The sequence below is a fragment of the Poecile atricapillus genome, chromosome Z (assembly GCF_030490865.1).
Source record: "Poecile atricapillus isolate bPoeAtr1 chromosome Z, bPoeAtr1.hap1, whole genome shotgun sequence".
Lineage (NCBI taxonomy): Eukaryota > Metazoa > Chordata > Aves > Passeriformes > Paridae > Poecile > Poecile atricapillus.
Genome location: NC_081289.1, coordinates 2,743,159 through 2,762,602, shown reverse-complemented (window position 1 = coordinate 2,762,602; position 19,444 = coordinate 2,743,159). Strand labels below are relative to the sequence as shown.

The 19,444-nt window shown below is 48.6% G+C and overlaps 1 protein-coding gene across 1 annotated transcript in view; it reads right to left on the bottom strand.

Moving 5' to 3' along the window:
- The window catches only part of LOC131572785 (plexin-A4), a 421,465-nt gene that overhangs the window by 70,205 nt on the left and 331,816 nt on the right, over positions 1-19,444 (bottom strand). Inside the window, exons 10-14 of the mRNA XM_058826142.1 lie at positions 16,443-16,643; positions 8,194-8,290; positions 4,993-5,183; positions 816-967; positions 106-223 (exon numbers count right to left, since the gene is read on the bottom strand). Of these exons, the coding sequence (XP_058682125.1) occupies positions 106-223; positions 816-967; positions 4,993-5,183; positions 8,194-8,290; positions 16,443-16,643 (759 nt within the window). The remainder of the gene's footprint in view (positions 1-105; positions 224-815; positions 968-4,992; positions 5,184-8,193; positions 8,291-16,442; positions 16,644-19,444) is intronic.

The window sequence follows — 19,444 nt, the reverse complement described above, 5'->3', positions numbered from 1 at the left end:
GAAGAGCTCGGAGGCTCAACATGGTGACAGACAATGGACAGAGGGAGCAAAGAGGATCAAGGCCAAGGAGTTTAGGGCCACAGAGAACTTTTTTCAGGAACTTACCATGAAGTAGTAGAGCTGAGAAGACCTGGCCATGAACTCTGGCTTGCACTCGGCCACGCAGATTTCCACAAATCCGGCGTGCTGGCTGGGCTTGGCCTCCCCCATCTCACACACGATCCTGAGGGGAAAATATCAACCAGGAGCAGAGTTTGAGGGATGGTTTGGTGGTGCTGGTAAGGTGGAATTGGAGTAAAGAGCCCACAGTGCTGGGGGATGGACTCTAAATTAACCCACCCTCTTCTGTCCCATCCAGAATCCAAGTTGTGGATTAAGTTATTCTTTAGAAAGTGGTGGATTCTGGTGGGGGCAAGTGTAAATCTACCCAAATACACACAGAAATGTTGGGCTGAGGTCTGGCTCTATCCATCTCAGATCTAGCCTGGCATGGTGGAGACAGCTTTAAGGTTTAATGATCACTCCTGCATTTAGCAAGAGGTTTTTCAGGATTTCTGCCTTCCAAACTGGAATTGAACACCTTGGGGTGACTGCTTGGTGAAAACCGGGATAACTTCAGGACATTTGCCATGAGGATCACCTAAATAAACAGTAATAACGGGATTATTAAATAAATGGATTATCCTGAGCTGTACGTGAGGAATGGCCTTTTCCATCCCGCAATTCCCAGGTTGGAATGGAGTCCTTGGAAGGCCCTGCAGGTAGGAATGGCATTAGGTGTGCTGTGGCCTTTGCTCTGCCACACACCCACTTACTGCTCTGCTGGGATGTACCCTTCCACCAGCGGCTTGCACTCCACACCGGCCACTTTGACGTGGGATGCGATATCCCGGAATTCCAGCCCCAGGTTCTCCCCACGGATGGTCACTTTGGTCCCGCCCTCGCGGGGACCCGTCACGGGGTTGATCTGGGGAAACAAGCCGAGAGAGAGGGGAACAATCAAACCAGGCACCAAAATCCTCTCAGGTGAAAGAACAGACAACTTTTGGGGATCACCGGGACACTTGTAAATGCTGAACAGGTGAGGGAACAAACCTACTTCAGATATTCAGAATATGCAAAATTCTGCCCCAGGCCTCATTTACTCTCTTTTAACTACTTGCAAACCATCCAGAGGTGAGTAGGAGATTTTTTTTCTAGGCAGAAACAGGGATTTATGGAACTGCAGCTGAGCTCTGCACTTTGTAGATGTGAGCCATGGAAAGGCAGGAGAGGGACACAGTGGAGAGAAATGTGAGAAAGAAAAAGAGAAGGACAAAAGCGGTTGAGCCAGTCACTTGAAATCCTAAATTCTCAGCCCAAAGCTCGTGGAGGTTTTTCTCTCTTCTGGAGGTAGGTAATGGTCATGCACCAGAAATTCAGCTGAAAATGTCCATCTGGAATAAAACTGGCCAAGCCACAGCAGGAGCAGGGTGTTGGGTTAGGTGTGGAGGAGGTGGATGGTGATTGAGACAGCAGCAGCAGCTGCTCTGTGCCAGCACAGAGCTCCAGTTTCCATCCTGGGAGAGCTGTTGGAAGGGCGGGCAGGGAGCATGGACAGATCATTTGTGGAGCCTCTGAATCTCAGCATGAGACGAGCGACCATCCCAACCTGGAGGCTGCTGGAATGGTGTTTGCATCCTGGCCTGGCCCTGCACCAGACCCTCACAGAGTCTGGTCTCCACCATCCTTGTCCAGAACCAGGTGGGAATCAGCACTGGAACTGTCTCCTGAGCATTGGAACAACACTGGAATCACCTTTAATTGTCTCCATTCTCTGCCAGGTTGGGAATCTGGGGCTGGCAGCGATGCCCTGCAGTAGCAGTTGGGCTGGCAGGGAAAGGGGAGGCACTGGTGTGAGCAGAGCTGCTCCCAAGCACTTCCCAGCCCCGAGCCTGGCACCAGGGTGGGTGTAATTCCCACCCAAAGGGTGATTTTTAGAAGGCACATCTTTAGTAAAAGGAGGGAGAGCCAGGCACCTCTAGGGGATATTTAATTTTAGGATATTAACTTTAGGATATTAATTGTAGGTGTTGCGAACCAAGTCCTCAGTGAGTGTGACTCATCTCTGACTCTACAGGGAACCAGGAGGTATTTGTGGTGGTTTTCCAGGGAAGTTAAAAAGAAAGGGGAAAGGGAAAGAGGAAAGGGAAAGCTCTCTGAAGCACAAGATTTCAAAAATTTTTTGCTGTGACTCAAAAAGCATCAACAGGAAATTTCCTAGACCAAAGCCAACACAGCACCACTGAATCCCTCCCTGGGCAATATTTAATTTGCAAAGACCAGCTTCAAAACCCACTTATTTCCTTAAAACCCACTTCCTTAAATCAGGAGGGCCTGGGATTCTCCCAGGTTCACATGGAAGGTTTTTTAAACCCCATTTCATAGCTCTGCCATAGATCCAACCAAGAGGAAGGTGTTACCAGGTTGTTTTCACAACAGGAGAGGAGGAGCCTGTTCTATCACAGGTGAAAAATGCGGCACAAGACCTGTCAGTTTTGGAGAGGAAAATCCAGGCAGGGAAACAAAAGCTGCCAGGAAGCCTCAGCTTCCTCTGGAACACCCAGAGCTGCATCCCAATTTCCAGTCTCTGCTCATATCAACTGCTGCTTGTTGCTCCTAAAGGAGTTTTTTGTGGCTCAGCGAGTCTCTAAGTCCTTTAATTTCCCTGAGTGGCTCTGTAAATGCCAGAGCTGGTATAGAAATGGGGAGATGGGTGCTGGAGGGGGTGTAAGTGACCCTACAAGTGTGACTACACGTGTTGTTCCTCCTCTTCCCTGCAGAGACCCAGCCCTGGCTCCTCTCCAGGCTCTGGATGCTCCTGCCCCACAGCTCCAGACCTGCCATTAGCTGCAATATATATCCAGTCACTTGAGATTACTTCCATGCTAATGGCTCAGAAAAAGGCCTTCCAAGAGCTACTTAGGATTGCAGCAGGCAGCTGGAATATTTCATGAGCGAGTGTTGCAATGATCTGTTGGAGCTCAGAGAGTTGTTGGAGGAAATGCCAGCAGAATCTGAAGCACTGCCCCTCTGGAGCTGTAGGGTGGAGAATGGGTTTGTTTTTCAAAAAGAGCCTGGAGATGAAGGATTAGGGTTAAAATATGGCAGGGAAATGTGAGTGGACCTTCAGAACCTCTGCACGCCCACGTCCTTGTGCTTTAGATTTCTGCTTTAGCTGATCATCCATCAGCTGCCCCATACCGAATTCTATCATTGTTTTACAATGTCTGAGAATCTGAAAATATTTTTTAAATGTTTCCCCCAGCTCCAAGCGATTTTTAAGGCATCAAAGCTGAATTTTCAGGTGTAACTGTCCTTTCTGGCTGTCTGGGTTTGGTTTCACAGCTTCAGGTGGTTCAGGTGGGGTCAGAATTACCAGTCTCAGATAAATCCAAGTAGAGACCTCCAGCCTGGAAACACCAGAATAAGCCATGAACATCAGAATAAACTGAACTCCAACAGTTCAACTGAGAGAGAGCTTTGAAAGCTGGTGAATGACAGGGAGATGGATCAAAACACAGGGAAAGGGTTTATTTTCAGTAACATCTGGGAAAAGCAGATTCAACCTAGCCTTTGCTCCCCCAAAATGTTCAAGCAGAGATAGCAGTTTAGGGCTCTTCCATTACACCCACAATTTTTGAATCTGAATCAAAAACAACTTAAAAAAGCCTTTCTTGCTTTCTAGGAAAATAACCCACCTAATTATTCCTATTAAACCACCACTGTGGAGGCTGGATTTTCCTCTGTTGCAGTTCCCCATATTTTCCCTGTTTCATTTCTCTCTTGACTTTTCCTATTGGTAAATCAGGCCCTGGCCACTCTGAAAGGTGTTCATGTTGAGTAAGACCTGTGCTCAAGGCAGGAGGCAGCTGGAAGGGTTGGAGCCCTCATTTTGGAGGCTCAGGTCTGTCCTGCTGCCTGTCCTGTGACCCTGAAAATGTGCCTGGCATTATGGCAAAGGCATCCTAAGAAAGCAGACAAAAATCCCTTTAGATTTCAGGCCTGACTTGCCTCCCCTGCCTTCTCTCCCTTCTTCTGCTCCTTGTCTTTATGGTTTTCCCATTCTCTGGTTTCCTTTTTGAACCTTTCCTCCAGCTTTTCCTTTGGCCCAGCCACCACAATCAATAGGGAACTTCCTGAAGAACAGTGTTATTCCTCAGGCCCTTCTCCCAGCCCTGTCCTCATTCTCTTTATCTCAACAGGGCAGTTCTCAACTTTTCCTACTCCAGGCTTGCTCCTGCCTCCTCCCTGAGCCTTCCAAGGGGACACCTGACAACTCTACAGGGCTTTATTTGCTCTGTGAAGACTTTTCTGACCTCGCAACATCAGCCAGGGGCAGGACAAACAAAAGGGTTTAATCTGCTGGAGTCAGTGGAGGTTGGTTTTTTTTTTTCTGGACATGGCTTTGTCTGTGTCATGTTGCCAAAAAACATAAATTACACCTCCCCTCTAGCTTGACCTCCTGTCAGCAAAGCTCCAACCTCTCTGGGATCACTCAACACCTCCTTCTCAGCCAGGCTGACCAGAGAGGCTGCTCCAAGAGGCATTTGGGGTCCTTTGATTTACCCTCACACCGGCCACTGGAGATCTTGTCTCACCTTCAGATGTCTCTAGAAGGCCAAGGTCTCCTGAGTGATTGATGCCACATCTGACAGCCCTTTTTGGGCAGGTCAGGTGCTCTGGGGCTCCTCAGGTTGCACCAGCACCCTGTGTTTGGGGGTTATGGTGGGAATTCTGGTGCCCTCGGGTGTTAACCCAAGGTCACCCCTGAGCTGTGGACACGTGTTCCTGCCTTTGAAGCCACCATGGTCTCACATCCCCTGACTGCCTGAGGCTTTTCCTGAACCAGCAGAGCTCAACCCTGACCTTCCCATCACCAGCCCAACCCCAAATCAGGAAAACAACCCAAGGAAAGGGAATCCCCCTGCTTCCTGCGGATCCACCACTTACATCTGTGATCTTGGGGTTGGTGCACTTGCCCTTGGTGCTGGACAGCTCCAGCCACTGGCTGTCCTGGGCTGGGCAGTGCTGCTTCAGCGTGCACTGGTTCTGTCCCTGGCACCAGCCACACTCAAAGTCGGGGTCGGCTTTCAGGCAGAGTCCGCAGCTGTCCCGCATGGCCCCGCACTTGTAGAGGTGAACTGCAGGGACAGCAAAAACACAGGAGCTGAGAGAGGCAGAGACAGCACAGGAGAGTGGGGTGGCAGTGGGAGCAAGAGGGAAAAGTGTTCTGGGCTGCTCATGCCAGAGGCAGGATGGAAACCCTACAGGGAGGTGAGTAATGGTGGGGGAGGAAACGTGGACGTCCTTCTTGAACTAAAGTTCATTCCTTAGTTCGTTCTTCATCAAAGGTGTTTTTGGAAGCTGAGAGCAGAAAGGAGGATGCTGCTCTCAGTATGTTGAGAGGAGGTTGGAGAAAATGGTGCTTGGGCAGTGATTTGGCCTCAGTCCCTTCCTTTTTCACAGACTGAATGTGTCACCAACAACCAACCTCAGACTCAGCACTTCATCCTAAAAGAATTTTCTAGACCTGGCCAACCCACAGCTCAAACTTGGGTGTGAAACTCCCCAGAATTTTGTGTTAAGGTGATGCCACTCAGGTTTCCCACTTGACAGAAATCCCAAAAGATAACAGTAAATGGTTCATTATGAGGCTGATTCCAGGGATTCACAAACAGCCTTTACCCCTTCTTCTGCTCCAGAAATTCAGTCTGCTTCCCACTTTGAGGCAGAGTTGATTCCACTCTAATACAGACAGCAGTGATTAATGCTTAGCTCCATTTTGGGCTGTTAAGTGATTAGAAGCACTCAGAGCTTTTTCTAATAAAGCCTAAAAATATTGAAGTCCTCCCACGAAATGAGATCATGTTATTTATCCTTGTTTTACGATGTAGACACTGAGGCCTGGCTTGCACAGGGGACTGATGGCAGAATTCTCCTCCTGGAAGATGAAGGTGGCAGAATCAAGGCTGTCAGACTTTTTGGTTTTCCTTCATTTGTGGGCATGTTGGGAGATTTGTGCTTCTGTTTTTCTGTGTCCATAGGTGACTAAAGTGATTTTTATCTTTATACACAATCCCAGAGCTCACAGGCTTTGGAAATATTTGTGCTGAAAGCTCTGTCTCTCCATACCTTCCCCCGAGAAGTCAGCAAGTATTGGCCAAATGCAAGAAAAACTCAGAAACCCTTTATTTCTCCAGGGTGGGTGCAAGAAAAGTACCCAAAAGCACCCCAGAAAACCTGCAAAACATCTGTCAAGCACAGTTTTTTTTTTTCCAGACCTTGTGGGATACACCTATTTCCTTAGTTTTCTGTTGGATATCCATAAATTTGCTGAGTTGTTCTGCTTAAGATGCTACCAGTGGGTACCTCTGTAGATAATTCAGCAGGTTTGGGTCAGTTTAGCATTTCAGCCTCCCAGTCCAGCCCATGGTGATGCTGGATGTGAAAGCAGTGGCATCTTGGTCACCTCATGAGAGTGTGGTATTGCTTCCATGTGGTATCTCTATGGGAACATGCCCAAGCTCTCCTCCTGACCAAAAACATGATGATAATATCCAAATTACTCATCTGGGACAGCCACCAGCCAGTGCTGCAGATTTTTTTCCATTATTTTTCCATTATTTCCATTTTTTTCCATTATTTTTGTTCATTATTTGCAACATTTTGGCTTGGAATAACCCAAGATTATTGGGTGCTACAGATGATTCTTGAGTTCATCCCCTGGTCTGTTTTATGTTACTGGCACAAACAGTCCAAAAATATGATCATATTTTATCACTTTTATTTAATCAAATATTAATGTAATTTTATTAATTTTACTCCCACATCACCTAAGATAGCTCGATGTGGCCCAAGAAAAGGATTTACACTTTTAGTGTGGACCACGTTGTGCCAGGGGTGCTCATTTTACGGTAGCACAAAACTAAGCAGGACAGGGGCAAGTGTCCAAATTCTGACCTCCAACCCACACTGTTAAAGGTTCTCACAGCCCCTGGCACTGTTTGGGCCCACGGAAATCAGCAGTGTCCTGGAAACACCGTGGCACAGCTTGGAGAAAAGGAGACAGCTTCAGAGTAGAGGCAGGGTGGCAGTTTCAGCACAGGCCGTGCCTGAGTGCCAGGGCTGGGCAGGAACCTCCAGCCTGTTGTGTTTGCTGAGTGGATTTAACCCTCAAAAGACAGAGTTTTGGGATTTTGGTGCCGGAACTCAGCCGTTCAGAGGGGGAGAAGGGCAGATGGGGTTTGTGCCATGGGGAGAGGAGTTGCCCTGTGCTGCTCTCCAGGTTCAAGGTGGTGTTGGTGGGAACCTCAGCAGGAGTGTGGGTGTGGAACGGGGTGACAGCACTGTGGGAATACCTGATGGGGACAGATGGAGTGGGAGAAGCTGCTGGAAGTGTCCACAACGAGTCAAAGAGAGAGAGGGAGACATTTCTGAGAGGTGATGATGTGAGAAGAAGAGAATCTGCAGGTGTGAGCTGCAAATTCGGGGCAGCCAAGCAGAGGGGTTGCCTGGGGGGAAGGTTCCAGGGTGGAAAGACAAGAAGGAAGAAGAAGATGTGAACTGACCATCCATCTCCAGGAACACCCAGCCTGCCTCAGGGTCGTGGCTGGATGTGCAGCCCCCTCTGCGAGGGACACATCAAACCTGTGCCATCGGTGGTGGTTAAACACAGATGGTTTTCAGATCCCTTTTATCATTATCATTTTATTTTGCTCAGAATTCTCCCACTGGAGAGCCGCAGCCTTTCTGCTCCCCCTCTGCCTTCCCCTGCTCATTACTAAATTGCCTCTGAGCAGAGAGCCCGCTCTCCTGGCATGTTAACTTGAAGAGCATCACTGCAGGAGAAATAAAGAGGGGGAGACAAAGCTGAAGAAGGAAGGGCGTGAAAACCAGACACGAGGATGTGGGGAGAAGCGGGAGGGAGAGCAACACAAGTGGGAGGGAGAGTCGCATTTCTCAGGTGGAATTAGAGAATTGGAGGGCTGGGGGGAGGCATACAAAGCACTCAAAAATTGGTAATTTGCAGAGTGCAGAGAACAAGTGTGCAGCAGCCAGCACGGGAGACGGTGGCAGCTTTGTTAAGTGTAGGGAGCGAGGGCCCGTTGCTAAGGTTACCGCTTCCAAGGACAAGTTGAAATAACTCTTTACCTTTGTTCTGTGCCGGGTTGTCAATGTTGAAATTCCCGTTCCACACGACTGTCAGCTCCACTGGCAGGCTGTTAATCTCCATCCCTTCGTACGAGTACTAGAAGTGGGAGAGGAAAAACAAAATAAACAAAAAAAAGCCCCAAACCCAGAGTTAGAAAGTGCTTGGAGGTGGGGAGGGGATGGGATGAGACAAGAGGGGGTGCAGAACATGGAGAACAAGAGAAATGGAGCTGTCACCTCCCCAGTCAGCAGCACCTGCCAGAATGCCACAGGATGCTCCCAAAGCTGTGGATCTCCAACCATGCCCCTCACAAAAGCCCATATATCCATTAGGTAAATATTTGTAGAATCCCAAAAAGAGGATGGAAGGGAGCTTAAAGATCATCCAATGCCACCTCCTGCCACGTAGGGACACCTTCCACTACCCCAGGCTGCTCCAAGACCCATCCAGCCTGGCCTTGGACACTTCCAGGGATACAGGGGCAGCCCCAGCTGCTCTGGGCAACCAGAGTTTCACAGCCAAAATATCTGATCTGAACCTTTCTTCAACTTAAAGCCACTCCCTCTTCTCCTATCACTTGGAAAAATCCATGATGGAAGAACGTTTGCATGTGATGGGCCTTAACTTTGAAATCCATTTTTTGGGTGTTGAGCACAGCTTTGAAAAGTATTTTTCCAAGTTGGGTGCAGCTTTAAGGTGTAAATTGCACATTCTGGGTCTTCCACCCAGCTGTGCCTCTGCTGTGTATTCCAAAGGTGCTGAGTGTCTAGGTGAGGTTGTTCACTCTAGGAATGTCTTGAAGAACTCTTGGAAGCTGAGTGAGGTCTCAAAATCAGGGAAACCCCTTGAAAAAGGGGAAAATGGAGCCAGTGTGTAATTATAGACCTGTCAGACTAACTTGGCTTCCCAGAAAGAAAGTACATCAAATTATTAAACAATCAATTTATAAGCACCTGCGAGATGATAAGGTGATAAAAATCAGCCAGCACAGATTTGTCAAGAACAAATTGTGTCAACCCAATCTAATTTCCTTTTTGACAGGCTTAATGACTTTGTGGATAAAGGGGAGGCAGCAGATGTGATTTATCCTGATTTCAGGAAAGTATTTGCTACTATCCTACAGCAGATCACCATAAACAAACCAGGGAAATATGACCTAAGAAAGGCCACCATAAGGTTTATGCAAAATCCATTAAACAAAAAAAACCAAACAGATAATTCCATGTCAAGCTGGGAGGGTGTTTCAAAAGGAATATTGTCCTGAGTCTGGCATTACTCAGTATTTTCACTACTGACTTGGATGATTTCATGACACTGTCCTGGAAGGGGTGTAAGAACCTCCAACAGCAGGGTTAAGAATTTAAAACAAACTTGACAAATTGTAGAACTGGGCCAAAATCAACCAAATGAAATTCAATGCTGGCAGATGGGGACTATTTTTCAGTAGGAGGAATTGATGCAAACAACTCTGAAACTGGAGTGGCTGGGCAGTGCTGCAGGAGAGGGCCTGGGGACTGCTGGAGATCATGAACAGACTGTAAATCAACAATGCCATATTGCTGCCAAAACCCAAACAATTCTCATTTGGGGATGGAGCAGATAGAGTTTGTTACATGTGTAAACCCCAGGAGGAAATCACTTTTCTCTACTCAGAACCAGAAAGGCCTCAGCTGGAGCAAGGAGTATTCAGTTTCCAGCAAATATGTCTTAAAAAGCTGCAAGAAACTTCTGAGAGAGCTGGAGAGATTTAAACAAACGCTTGTCAGGGGCAGTCAAGGCACACAGAGGTGACCCCAAGGAAGGAAATGGAAGCTGCTCTCTGGAGGCCCTCTCCACGAGGTGCTGAGAGCTTTTTTTCCACCTAGATTTTGATTTATCTCAAGCCAGTTCACCCAGGGCTAACCCTGCTGCCCACCTCCATCAGCAGCTTCCACCCAACACCTCACCAAAAGGCAAAGAGCCTCAGGGTGGGAGAGGAGATGGTTGATTAAAGGACAGAAGGGAGCAAGAAAGGAGGGGAGAAGCATCTTGTGTCTGCTTCTATTGCTGGGCACAGTGCACATCAGGATTTACCCTGCTAAGGGCAGGGATCTCCCACTGCACTGGGGTCTACAGCGGGACAAAGTCCCACTTTGAAAGGAAAAGATTTTCCCCAGTACAAACCAGCAAGCTGGTTTGGCTGGGCCAAAAAATGTCACTGCAGAGTCCCCCATCCCTTAAAGCCCCTTTGTGGTTACCCACAGAGAGGCCAGAGCTCTGAGCTTTACAGGTGGGGTTTCCTCTATCCATTAATTGCTGTATAATTGCAGAGTAAATGGCAACTGGTGATTTCTGTCCATTACAGCAGAGTGGGAGCTGCTTGCACAGTGATTCCTCTTTGCACAGACTAAACACAATTAGCCATTAATCTGCAAACCCTGTGATTATGATCCAGTTGTAGGGAATTTATGGGTATTTGTGGTTTCCATGGAGGTAAAGAGCAGCCCAGGTGAGCCAGGTCCTTTGCAGCAGACCCGCCAGTCTCATTCAGGATTTGCATTTTTGTGACACTTTTGGGTGTCACTGCCAGCCAGATTCAAGATGAGCTGTCTGGACTCACACCACTGGCTGTTCCCAGCTCTGAAGAGCTGGGAGCGAGGATGGGGAGTCAGGAGTGGGAAGGAGAGTGCCTGAAGAGTGGTGAAAAATGAAACTTCTGCCACTCAGGAGCACCTGCTTTGCACAGGACTTTGAAAATGCTAATTGAGAATGGAAAATGGGATATATATGGAATAACTGGCCATCCTAAAGTCACAAGATGAGTCTTAGAAAGGGCCTCACCGGAGCCTTGTGTGTGTTTTGGGATTTAGCTGGAAGCAGAGCCTAGGCAGGGCTGCAGGGACAGGCATCTGGAATCTCCTGGAGCCTTTCTTCCCATGGGAGATCCTGCAGCAGATGCAGGAGCTCAGCTGGGATTTTAGATCTTATCTGTCTGCAGCACCAGGGGCAAAGACATATTAGACTTTTTAACCCAGCAGGCTTGATCCAGACCTGGAAAGGGATATGAGGGGATAAATCCCAGGGAAGGGCTCTGAGGATGAAGCCAGCTGGGATGAGGATGCTCACACTGCCCGTGCCTGACCCATCCGGTGCTGCGTGGACTGCACGGCAGCGAAACAGAGCAACCTGCAAAGGAGCGGTGAGGAAATGCTCCGTCCTCCTCAGACCACAGGAGCTGCTCACTCATTGTGACCCCTCTTCAAAGCCCACTGAACTCAACAGGGGCCTTTGAAAAGGACTCGCTCAGCCGTGACAATAAGATGGAAATGTGTTTCAGGGGAGAAAAAAGGCCTGGAGCATCGATCTCCGGGAGAGCAGAGCTTCCCGGACACTCCTGAGAGGTGTTCATACCATCAGGGCTTGTCTCTCCCCCTTCCCTTCCACAACTGCTCCAACATGGGCAAAACATCCCAGAAGGTTGTCCTGGGGTAACTCTGACCCCTAAGTCTGACCAATCTGGATTTTAATCACAATCATCTCATCAAAGCAGAAAATTATGGGCAATTTGGGGACCCAGCTGAGAAGGAAAGGCTGTGCTCCATGGAACACAGACTGGCTCTCCTCAGGAAATGCCAAAAAAATGCTGCTAGAAGGAGCTGTTGTAATTCACAGGAGCAATGTTTGGAACTCACAAATATCCTTTTTTTTTTGCCTTTCAAAGTCTCCTCTAGTATCAGATACTCCCACAGTCTGTGCAAATCCATATCCATGCCTGACCACTTGCAGCATCCTGCCCTTTGGTAATTTGGCTCGAGCACATTTAGGATGATAAATCCAGAGGGGTTTCATGGTATTTCCATTAGTACCTCAAATACTGGGGAGACTTCTGCAGAATTTTAGTGTTGGTCTGATTTCTCTGACACCACTTTTGTGGTTAGAGCTCAAATCCAGGGATTGATTCCCGTACTTGGCTCTGCCATCAACACCTTGCACCATCCTGTGGAAATCATTTAATCTTTCTTTGCATCAAATTTCCAGCCATAAAAAGGCAGAAAACATCTTGCACACTGTCATTCTTCTTCCTTGGATCCTTTGCTTTCCAGAGCTGGGACTGAGTTTTTATAACTGGGTATCACCCAGGCCAACAGAGTCCATGTGATTATTGGGGTTTCTCTTTCATTTAAATGTAGATAAATACTAATTAGAGAAGGGGATGCACAAGTGTGACATTCCCAGTGGGAGGTTTGGAGCTGGATGATCTTTAAGATCCCTTCCAACCCAAACCATTCCCTGATTCTACCACTCTCAGCCCTGTGCTTGTCTTTTGGCCACCCACAAGTGTGCTTTCCCATGATTTCTGTGAATAGCTCTTCATTTTTTTCTCAGCTCTGCTTTTTATTGGATTTCTTTTTATTTCTTTTTTTTTTTTTTTCATCACTCCCTTCACTGTGAGCCACATCACGGAGTCAAATGCCACTGAGATCTCTTGCTAAAGTGCAATGATGTGACAAATAGAACAGACTTGCTCTCCTGTCCCTAAGCCACACAGCGCTTTCAGCTGCACCACCTCAGGTCTCAGCACACAGAGCTGTGAAGGATTCCAAACAAAATCATCAGCAGGGATTTTGCTGATGGGAACCAGGGTGTGCAGGAACCAAGCAAGGATGTGGGATCAGCCGCTGAAGCAGGTAATGGCACTGATCATGGCATGCTCAGGTGGGTCAGCCCTCCCCATCTCCCTCTTCCTCATGCCAAAGGCTGATAATTTTGGGCTGATTGCAAGTGCTGGGGCTCCCACTGTTTCCCACTGGGAAGATTGCACCCTGCCCTGATACATCCAGCAATTTCAGCCCTTCCTGCTGACATTTTTACTTACTTATTTATGTGTCTGCTTAGCTCCCCTGCTTCTCATCCCCTCCCATCGCTCCATGTCCAGGCTGTTGGCAGAGCTATCACAAGTGCAATAAGGAATGGCAGGAAGGGTCCCTCTGAGTGATAATTGCATGCCTTGGGTGGTGTGACAGAGGACAAAGCCCAGAGCTCAGAGTCTCAAACCACTTGACAAGAACAAGAATTGTCCCGAATGGTGCTGCCTGCGGTCACTTATTGCTGTTATCAAATAAAATATCTCTGGGAAAGGCAGGGAGAGAGGCAGATCTGGCTCCTGACTGGGCTGAGCACCCAGGGACCGTCAGTGCTGGATGTGACATTACTGAACGACAGACTGGTCACACCCAGGTGTCCTTAGAGCATCTTTAACTGCAGTTGGAGCCACTTAGAAAAGGTGCTTAAGCTGGCTCTGATCCCTGGTGTAAATCTTGAGGGATCAGGAAATGCAGAGCAAAAAGTTAAGGCTCTTTTCCTGATCCTATCCTGTGAGAAAGTAGGAAAAATCCTGTTTTGCCAAAGTTTTTCTGCAAAATGCCTCGTGTGAGATGGGAGGGGGCAGATCTTGAGGCTCCTGCTGGAAAACAAGGCAGGACTGGTTGCTTAGTCTAGCGTGCAGCACCAACAGAAGGATCTGCTGGCAGGACAGCATCCCTCCAGGGACACACCATCACAGCACATCCTCCCACCCTCCCCTGGACCTTCTCCAAGCCTGCAATGCAGGTGCTACATTCAGTGCCTCCTCCAGCAACTCTGCTGAGTAAAAAAGCTCTGTCAGAGGGGGTTGGTTCGATTTGCAAACAGGCTCAGACAGCTCTTTCCAGAGCCAGGTGACCCCTGGAGCAGAGGCTCATTGTACTGCAGTGGCTCCTGCCTGAATGCTAATTCTGGCAGGGAAGGGAATAATCATGATGGAGACAGATCTCCAGCACCCCTTCCCATTGTCTGTGTCCTCTGCCACCTGCTCAAACAGCCAGGGCTTCTCTGCTGCCTTTTTCTATCTCTCTGAATGTTGCTTTCTTTTGTCTGGCTCTCCCTTCCACATCTCTTTCTCTCAGTGCCTGGCAAATTCCTAGTAACAATGAAATAACATTTCTCAGGGGAAAAAAAAAAAGAAAATAAGAAGAAGGAGCTTAAATCAGAGAGTCAAAGCTCCTTCAAAAGGAAGGGGAAGAAAAGGGGAGGAAAGGAAAGACAAGAGAAGGAAAGGGGAGGACAGGAAAGACAAGGGAAGAAAAGAGAAGGAAAAAGGAGGAAAGCGAGGGAGAGGGAAAGGGGAGGGCAGAGGGAGAGAAGAGGCAGAAAAAGGACAGAAAAGAGTTGATTTTATTTCCAAATGAGCCTCTCTCCCTGCAGAAGAAAGAGATCCACCTGAGCCACCACCAAACACAGGACAAGCATCCTGCAGACAACACTCAGCAGTAAGGTCATGGAGCGCCTTGGCACGAGCCTGAGACTCAGCCCTGCCACCCTCTGCTGCTCTGGCAGAGCCTGGAGTGTTCTGGCTTAGGAAAACAGACATTAAAGTCAAAATGGTGCTGTCACAGCACTCAGGCATCCTACCAGCAAATCCATCTGGGGACTCATCAAACCCCACCTCTCTGGTCCCAGGCATTGGCAACTTCCTGGAGCATGCAGGTAGTGTGGGAATAATCACCATTACCTGTCAAAACCAGTCTTTTATTGGGTTCTGCAAAGTGGCATGCTGAGGCTGGCTGAAGTTACTTTCCTGCTCAGCCCAACTATGCTTAAAACCACCCTGAGATAATTCATTGGAATGCCTGTGTCTGCCAGAGAATTCGTGACTCTAAAGGGTCATTAAAGGTCTGTCTTGCCTGCGGAGACTCTTTGGGCAGATATAATCTCTGCCCACGACCATACAATTCCCCCTTAGCTTCCACCATTTTAAAATAATACTTTAAAGAAAATGTGCATACCTCCTTAGCTTCCCAGTCCTTCCATTTTTAACCTGAAACCTGAATGCTCACAGGTCATTAACCAGTAATGAAAATCAGGGAGAGGTAGGAGGGAGGGAGACAAAAAAAAAAAAAACAAAACCCAAATAAAAGAGCATCGGTTGGGAAGTTGCTTGTTTGCAACAGATGTAAAATGTGTGAACTGCCTGCAATCTTCAGCCCTGCTTAATGCAGCAGAATATGTTGTGACAAGCACTGCCCAGCGTGGAGTGGCAGAGCTGCAGTGAAGTGGCTGAAGCCTGTAATTAGCTCTTTGACTAATAAATCATCTCACAGTAGCAGCAATGAAAATGACTCAATGCATGTCCTGGAGACACGAATCTCGTGGAGAAGCCTCCCGAGAAGCAGAGGCCTCCACTGCACCTGGGCACAGCTCCTGGCTGCTGGCAGAGCAGGTTTGTCCCCAAAAGTGACTCACACAGGTTCCCTGCAAGGAGAGTCAAAGGTCCTGCACTTCAGGTGGGGAAGTGGAGGTGGGCAGAGGCAGAGGCTCCTCAAAGGGCATGTGAGGGCTGGAGGAAGGTTTGGCTCAGCCTAAGGCCAGGTTGGATGGGATTTGGAGCAGCCTGGTCCAGTGCAAGGTGTTGGAACTGGATGACTTTCAAGATCCCTTTCAACCAAACCCATTCTGGGATTCTGTGTTCTCACCCTTTTTCTGCCCCATTACATGCTGGCACGTGTCAGACTGTTTATGTGGGGTTTTGTCATCAAAGTCCCCCAAAATAACCTCCACTCTCACGCTGACATGAACACCTGTCCCCCTGGAACCCCTTTTAGTGGTGCTGTGGGGAAATGAGCAGGTGGAGCTGATATTGCTGCCTGTGGGTCACGGCTGAGGTGCTCCTGAGGATGGGATCCACCAGGAGTGGTGGCACCAGCCAGTCCAAGGAGAAAAAAGGGCAGTTTCAAGCTACCAGCCAATCTTTTCCTGCCTGTGTTTGGAACCACAGAATCGTGAAAGCTGGAAAAGACCTCCAAGATCATCAAGTCCAGCCTTTGACTGAACACCCCCGTGCCCACTAAACCATATTGTGAAGTGCCCTGTCTACACCTCCTTTGAACACTTCCAGGGATGGTTACTCCACCACTGCCTCCACCCTATTTCAATGTTTAACCACTCTTCCAGTGGAAAAGTACTAATTTTTCCTAATTCCCAGCCTAAACCTCCCCCTGGCATAACTTGAGGCCATTTCCCCTTGTCTTATCACCAGTTGCCTGGGAGAAAAGTCAGACCACAACCTCACCACAACTTCCAGTTGGTTCTAGAGAGGAATAAAATCTCCACTGAGCCTTCTTTCCTCCAGACAAAACAACTCCAGCACCCTTGATTAGGTAAGAAGGGCTGTGGCACGATCCCAGCTCCCCTGGGGACGGTGCTGGGTGTCCCTCCGTGGCCCCGTGCTCACCGAGGTGTTCTGGCACTGCACGCTGGAGCTGTTGAACCTCAAGGCCGGCACCCTCTGCTCGCTGCCCTGGATGTTCAGGATGCACTCGTAGCCCCGCTGGCCCGACTGTGGCTGGGGCAGGTTCTTGGCCTTCAGCGTGATGGGTTTGATCACCTCCACGGGCACCAGGATCTTCTCAGCCTGCAGCAGCTGGGGACAGTCCTGGGGAGAGAGCAGACAACTCACCAGGTCAGCACGTGGGTTTTCCAGCCTCAGGAAGCGTCCTGTGATGCTTCCTGACCTTCTCAGTCCTCCTGATTACAAAGTATTTACAACTCCCTGGGCCTTGGTTTGTTACAGAGCTATTCAAGGAGTATTCCTGGGAAGGCTCAGATAAACAGGAGAGGAAGAATTGTTTTCATAGACCATCCTTTCCTATCTCCCTGGCTTATTTCAGCCTCCAGGACCCAGGGAAGCCACCTCTGGTGCTTTTTAATACCTGCTCTGTTTATTCAGGTAATGGAAAAGCAATCATGTTCTTTCCACAGACTTAACCCAGTCACAATGTCATGATAAAAGTGAATAAAGCAAAAATCTGAGCACAATTCCTCACTTCCCAACAGCCAACACAGCACTGCACAAAAGGCACAGCTCCAGCAAGACCTGTTAGAACCTATGGAGTCAGGGTTGTTAAAAAGAGAGTTTATTTTGCCTCAGAAAAGGACAAATTATTCATTACAGTGATCTAGACCCAGCTGCCAAGAAACAACTGTCACAAAAATTGTGGAGACCCCTTGGAAAAGCTTGGCTCACAAAAGGAGAAATGCCAAGTGGTTGTTGCTAATGTGGTGCCTCTTCATGGGTCCCTCACATAGGTGAGCCCTGGACACCCAAAGGTGCCTCACAGGTGGCTGCATTTAAAGTGTCATTAATTAGCACAGCTTAATTAGTTAGAATGGCCACGCTCTGCTTCTCCATAGCACAGTCAGACAACTGCAAAATGTCCCTTTCATGGGTTCTAGGACAATATCAGCTCTTTAGGAAATTACTGCAGCCTTTGCCTGTCCTGGCCAAAGTTAAAGCCAGGTCCAGTTGGTGCCAGCAGAGACAGGGAACTGTAGGTGTGGGCAAGAGGAAAATGACTGATTCGGGGCAGAAAAGTAGGGAAAGGGACTGAAGGGCTCAAAAGTGGAAATTATGGCTTATTGAGAGCCTGGGATCTTGTTAGAGCAGATGGTGGGAGTATCTTACTGAAGCAAATAGCTTAGGGAGATAAAGAAATGGATTAGACGTGTAACATCTGTAGTTACACCAACTGGGGACAGCGTTACGAGAGCCAACAGCCACCACATGGAGGATGTGAGCTCATCCCTGGCCAGGGGCAGGGAGAAAATCCACCCAATGCATCCCTGCAGTGAAGTCCAGAACCTTCCCCAGTCCCAAAGAGGATCTGAGGGTCTGTCCTAAGCGGGTGCTGAGGAGTCTGAGAGATGATTTTTCACCTGCACTTGCAGGGTGATGCTCATGGTGGAATTAACGGAGAGCTACTGATGGGCTTCAGCTGGCCTTGCCCAGGCTGGCACCAGAACCAGGACAGCCAAGCACAGCCACTGGAGCTGGGTGGAGCTGAACCACCTTGGATCCAGTGGTTCTTTGCCTGAGATAATCTGGCACAAGGCCTGGCTTGATGCGTGCTGCCATCCCATTAACCTGGCTGGAAGGTGGAAGGGTTGGAGGTGGAAAACCCATGGAGTGCTGCAATGCAGGGATGAACTTCACCACTGTCATGCTCTGCACTCTGGGGGTGGAGGATTGAGGAGCTGTACCCTGCTCCAGCACTCCCTGTCCTGCTATTCTGTGATGAAACCTCTCCAGGGAACTCCTAACGCTGAAACACAAGGGGTGAAGTGTCACAGAAGCATTTTTCTTGATAAAAGAGCAAGGCTTAACCATCTGGAAAGCCTTCCCAAGCTTGGGTTCAATGGTCCTACCATACCATGGCACACCAGCATTAAGGTTCCCTGCAGCTAATCACCACAAGAAAGTGAGGCATGATCTATAATTCTGATTTAAGAGCAATAAAAATCCCAAAGGACAGAAGAAGGAGGTGATTTAGGCTATATTAAAGAGTTTTCAGTACTGGTCACACCAACAGATGCCCCATGCAAACAGCATTTGGGACCTTATGGCTTCAATACCCCTGACCCTTCCCCATCACCTGCCCAACATGTCCTGGGGGCCTCTGCCTCAGCTTCCTCTCTTTCTCCTGGCACAAGAAAAGACATTGGCAGCAGCCTCTCCACGTGTTTTTTTTTGTCCCCAGCTCCAGGAGTTGAGAGAGAGATGCACTGGCAGAGGGGATCAGTGGGGCAGGAGGGTGGGAAAGCCCTATCTGCCGCCGAGCAGCCGTTTCCCAGGAGTGGGCATTTCACTTGATGTCTGTCACAGAGAAAAGCCTCTGATGAGGGCTGCGGGATGCAGGTTGGAGATAGTCCACTCTGTTACCTGCAGGCCAATCCCAGCTCTTCAGCCTGGTCTTTCTTGTGTGGCTTTATCCTGTCCCCCTCCACCACTGGTGCTGTAACCTTTCTGATAACACTTGTTTCAAGTTCATTAACAAGCCGTGATTGAGGCAGCCCCAAAACAGGGTTCGTTTGCATATAAAAAGCTTTGCAGTGCTGTGAGGAAGTTCATTATAGATAATTGAAGAGGCAAGCGCCATAAAGAGGAAATCCTCCCAATGTGGCTTTATCTGATTGACCTAATGTTCTTTCTAATTGAAACGGGGAGGGGAAAAGGCAATTTCATTGGGTGATGTACTGCATAAAACCTCAGAGCTTGGACCAGGCTCTGGGTTCAGATTCAAACACAGAACTCATTTTGCAGCCTGTGTCAAGCTTTGGGTGCTTGGCCAGGTTTGTACTTTTGAGGGGAAAACATCAAGCTGACCAGAGCAGACCCAAGCAGAAGGCTCTGCAAAAAAAGAGTTATTTTGGTCATTTTGCAGTGGAAGCACTTTCTCT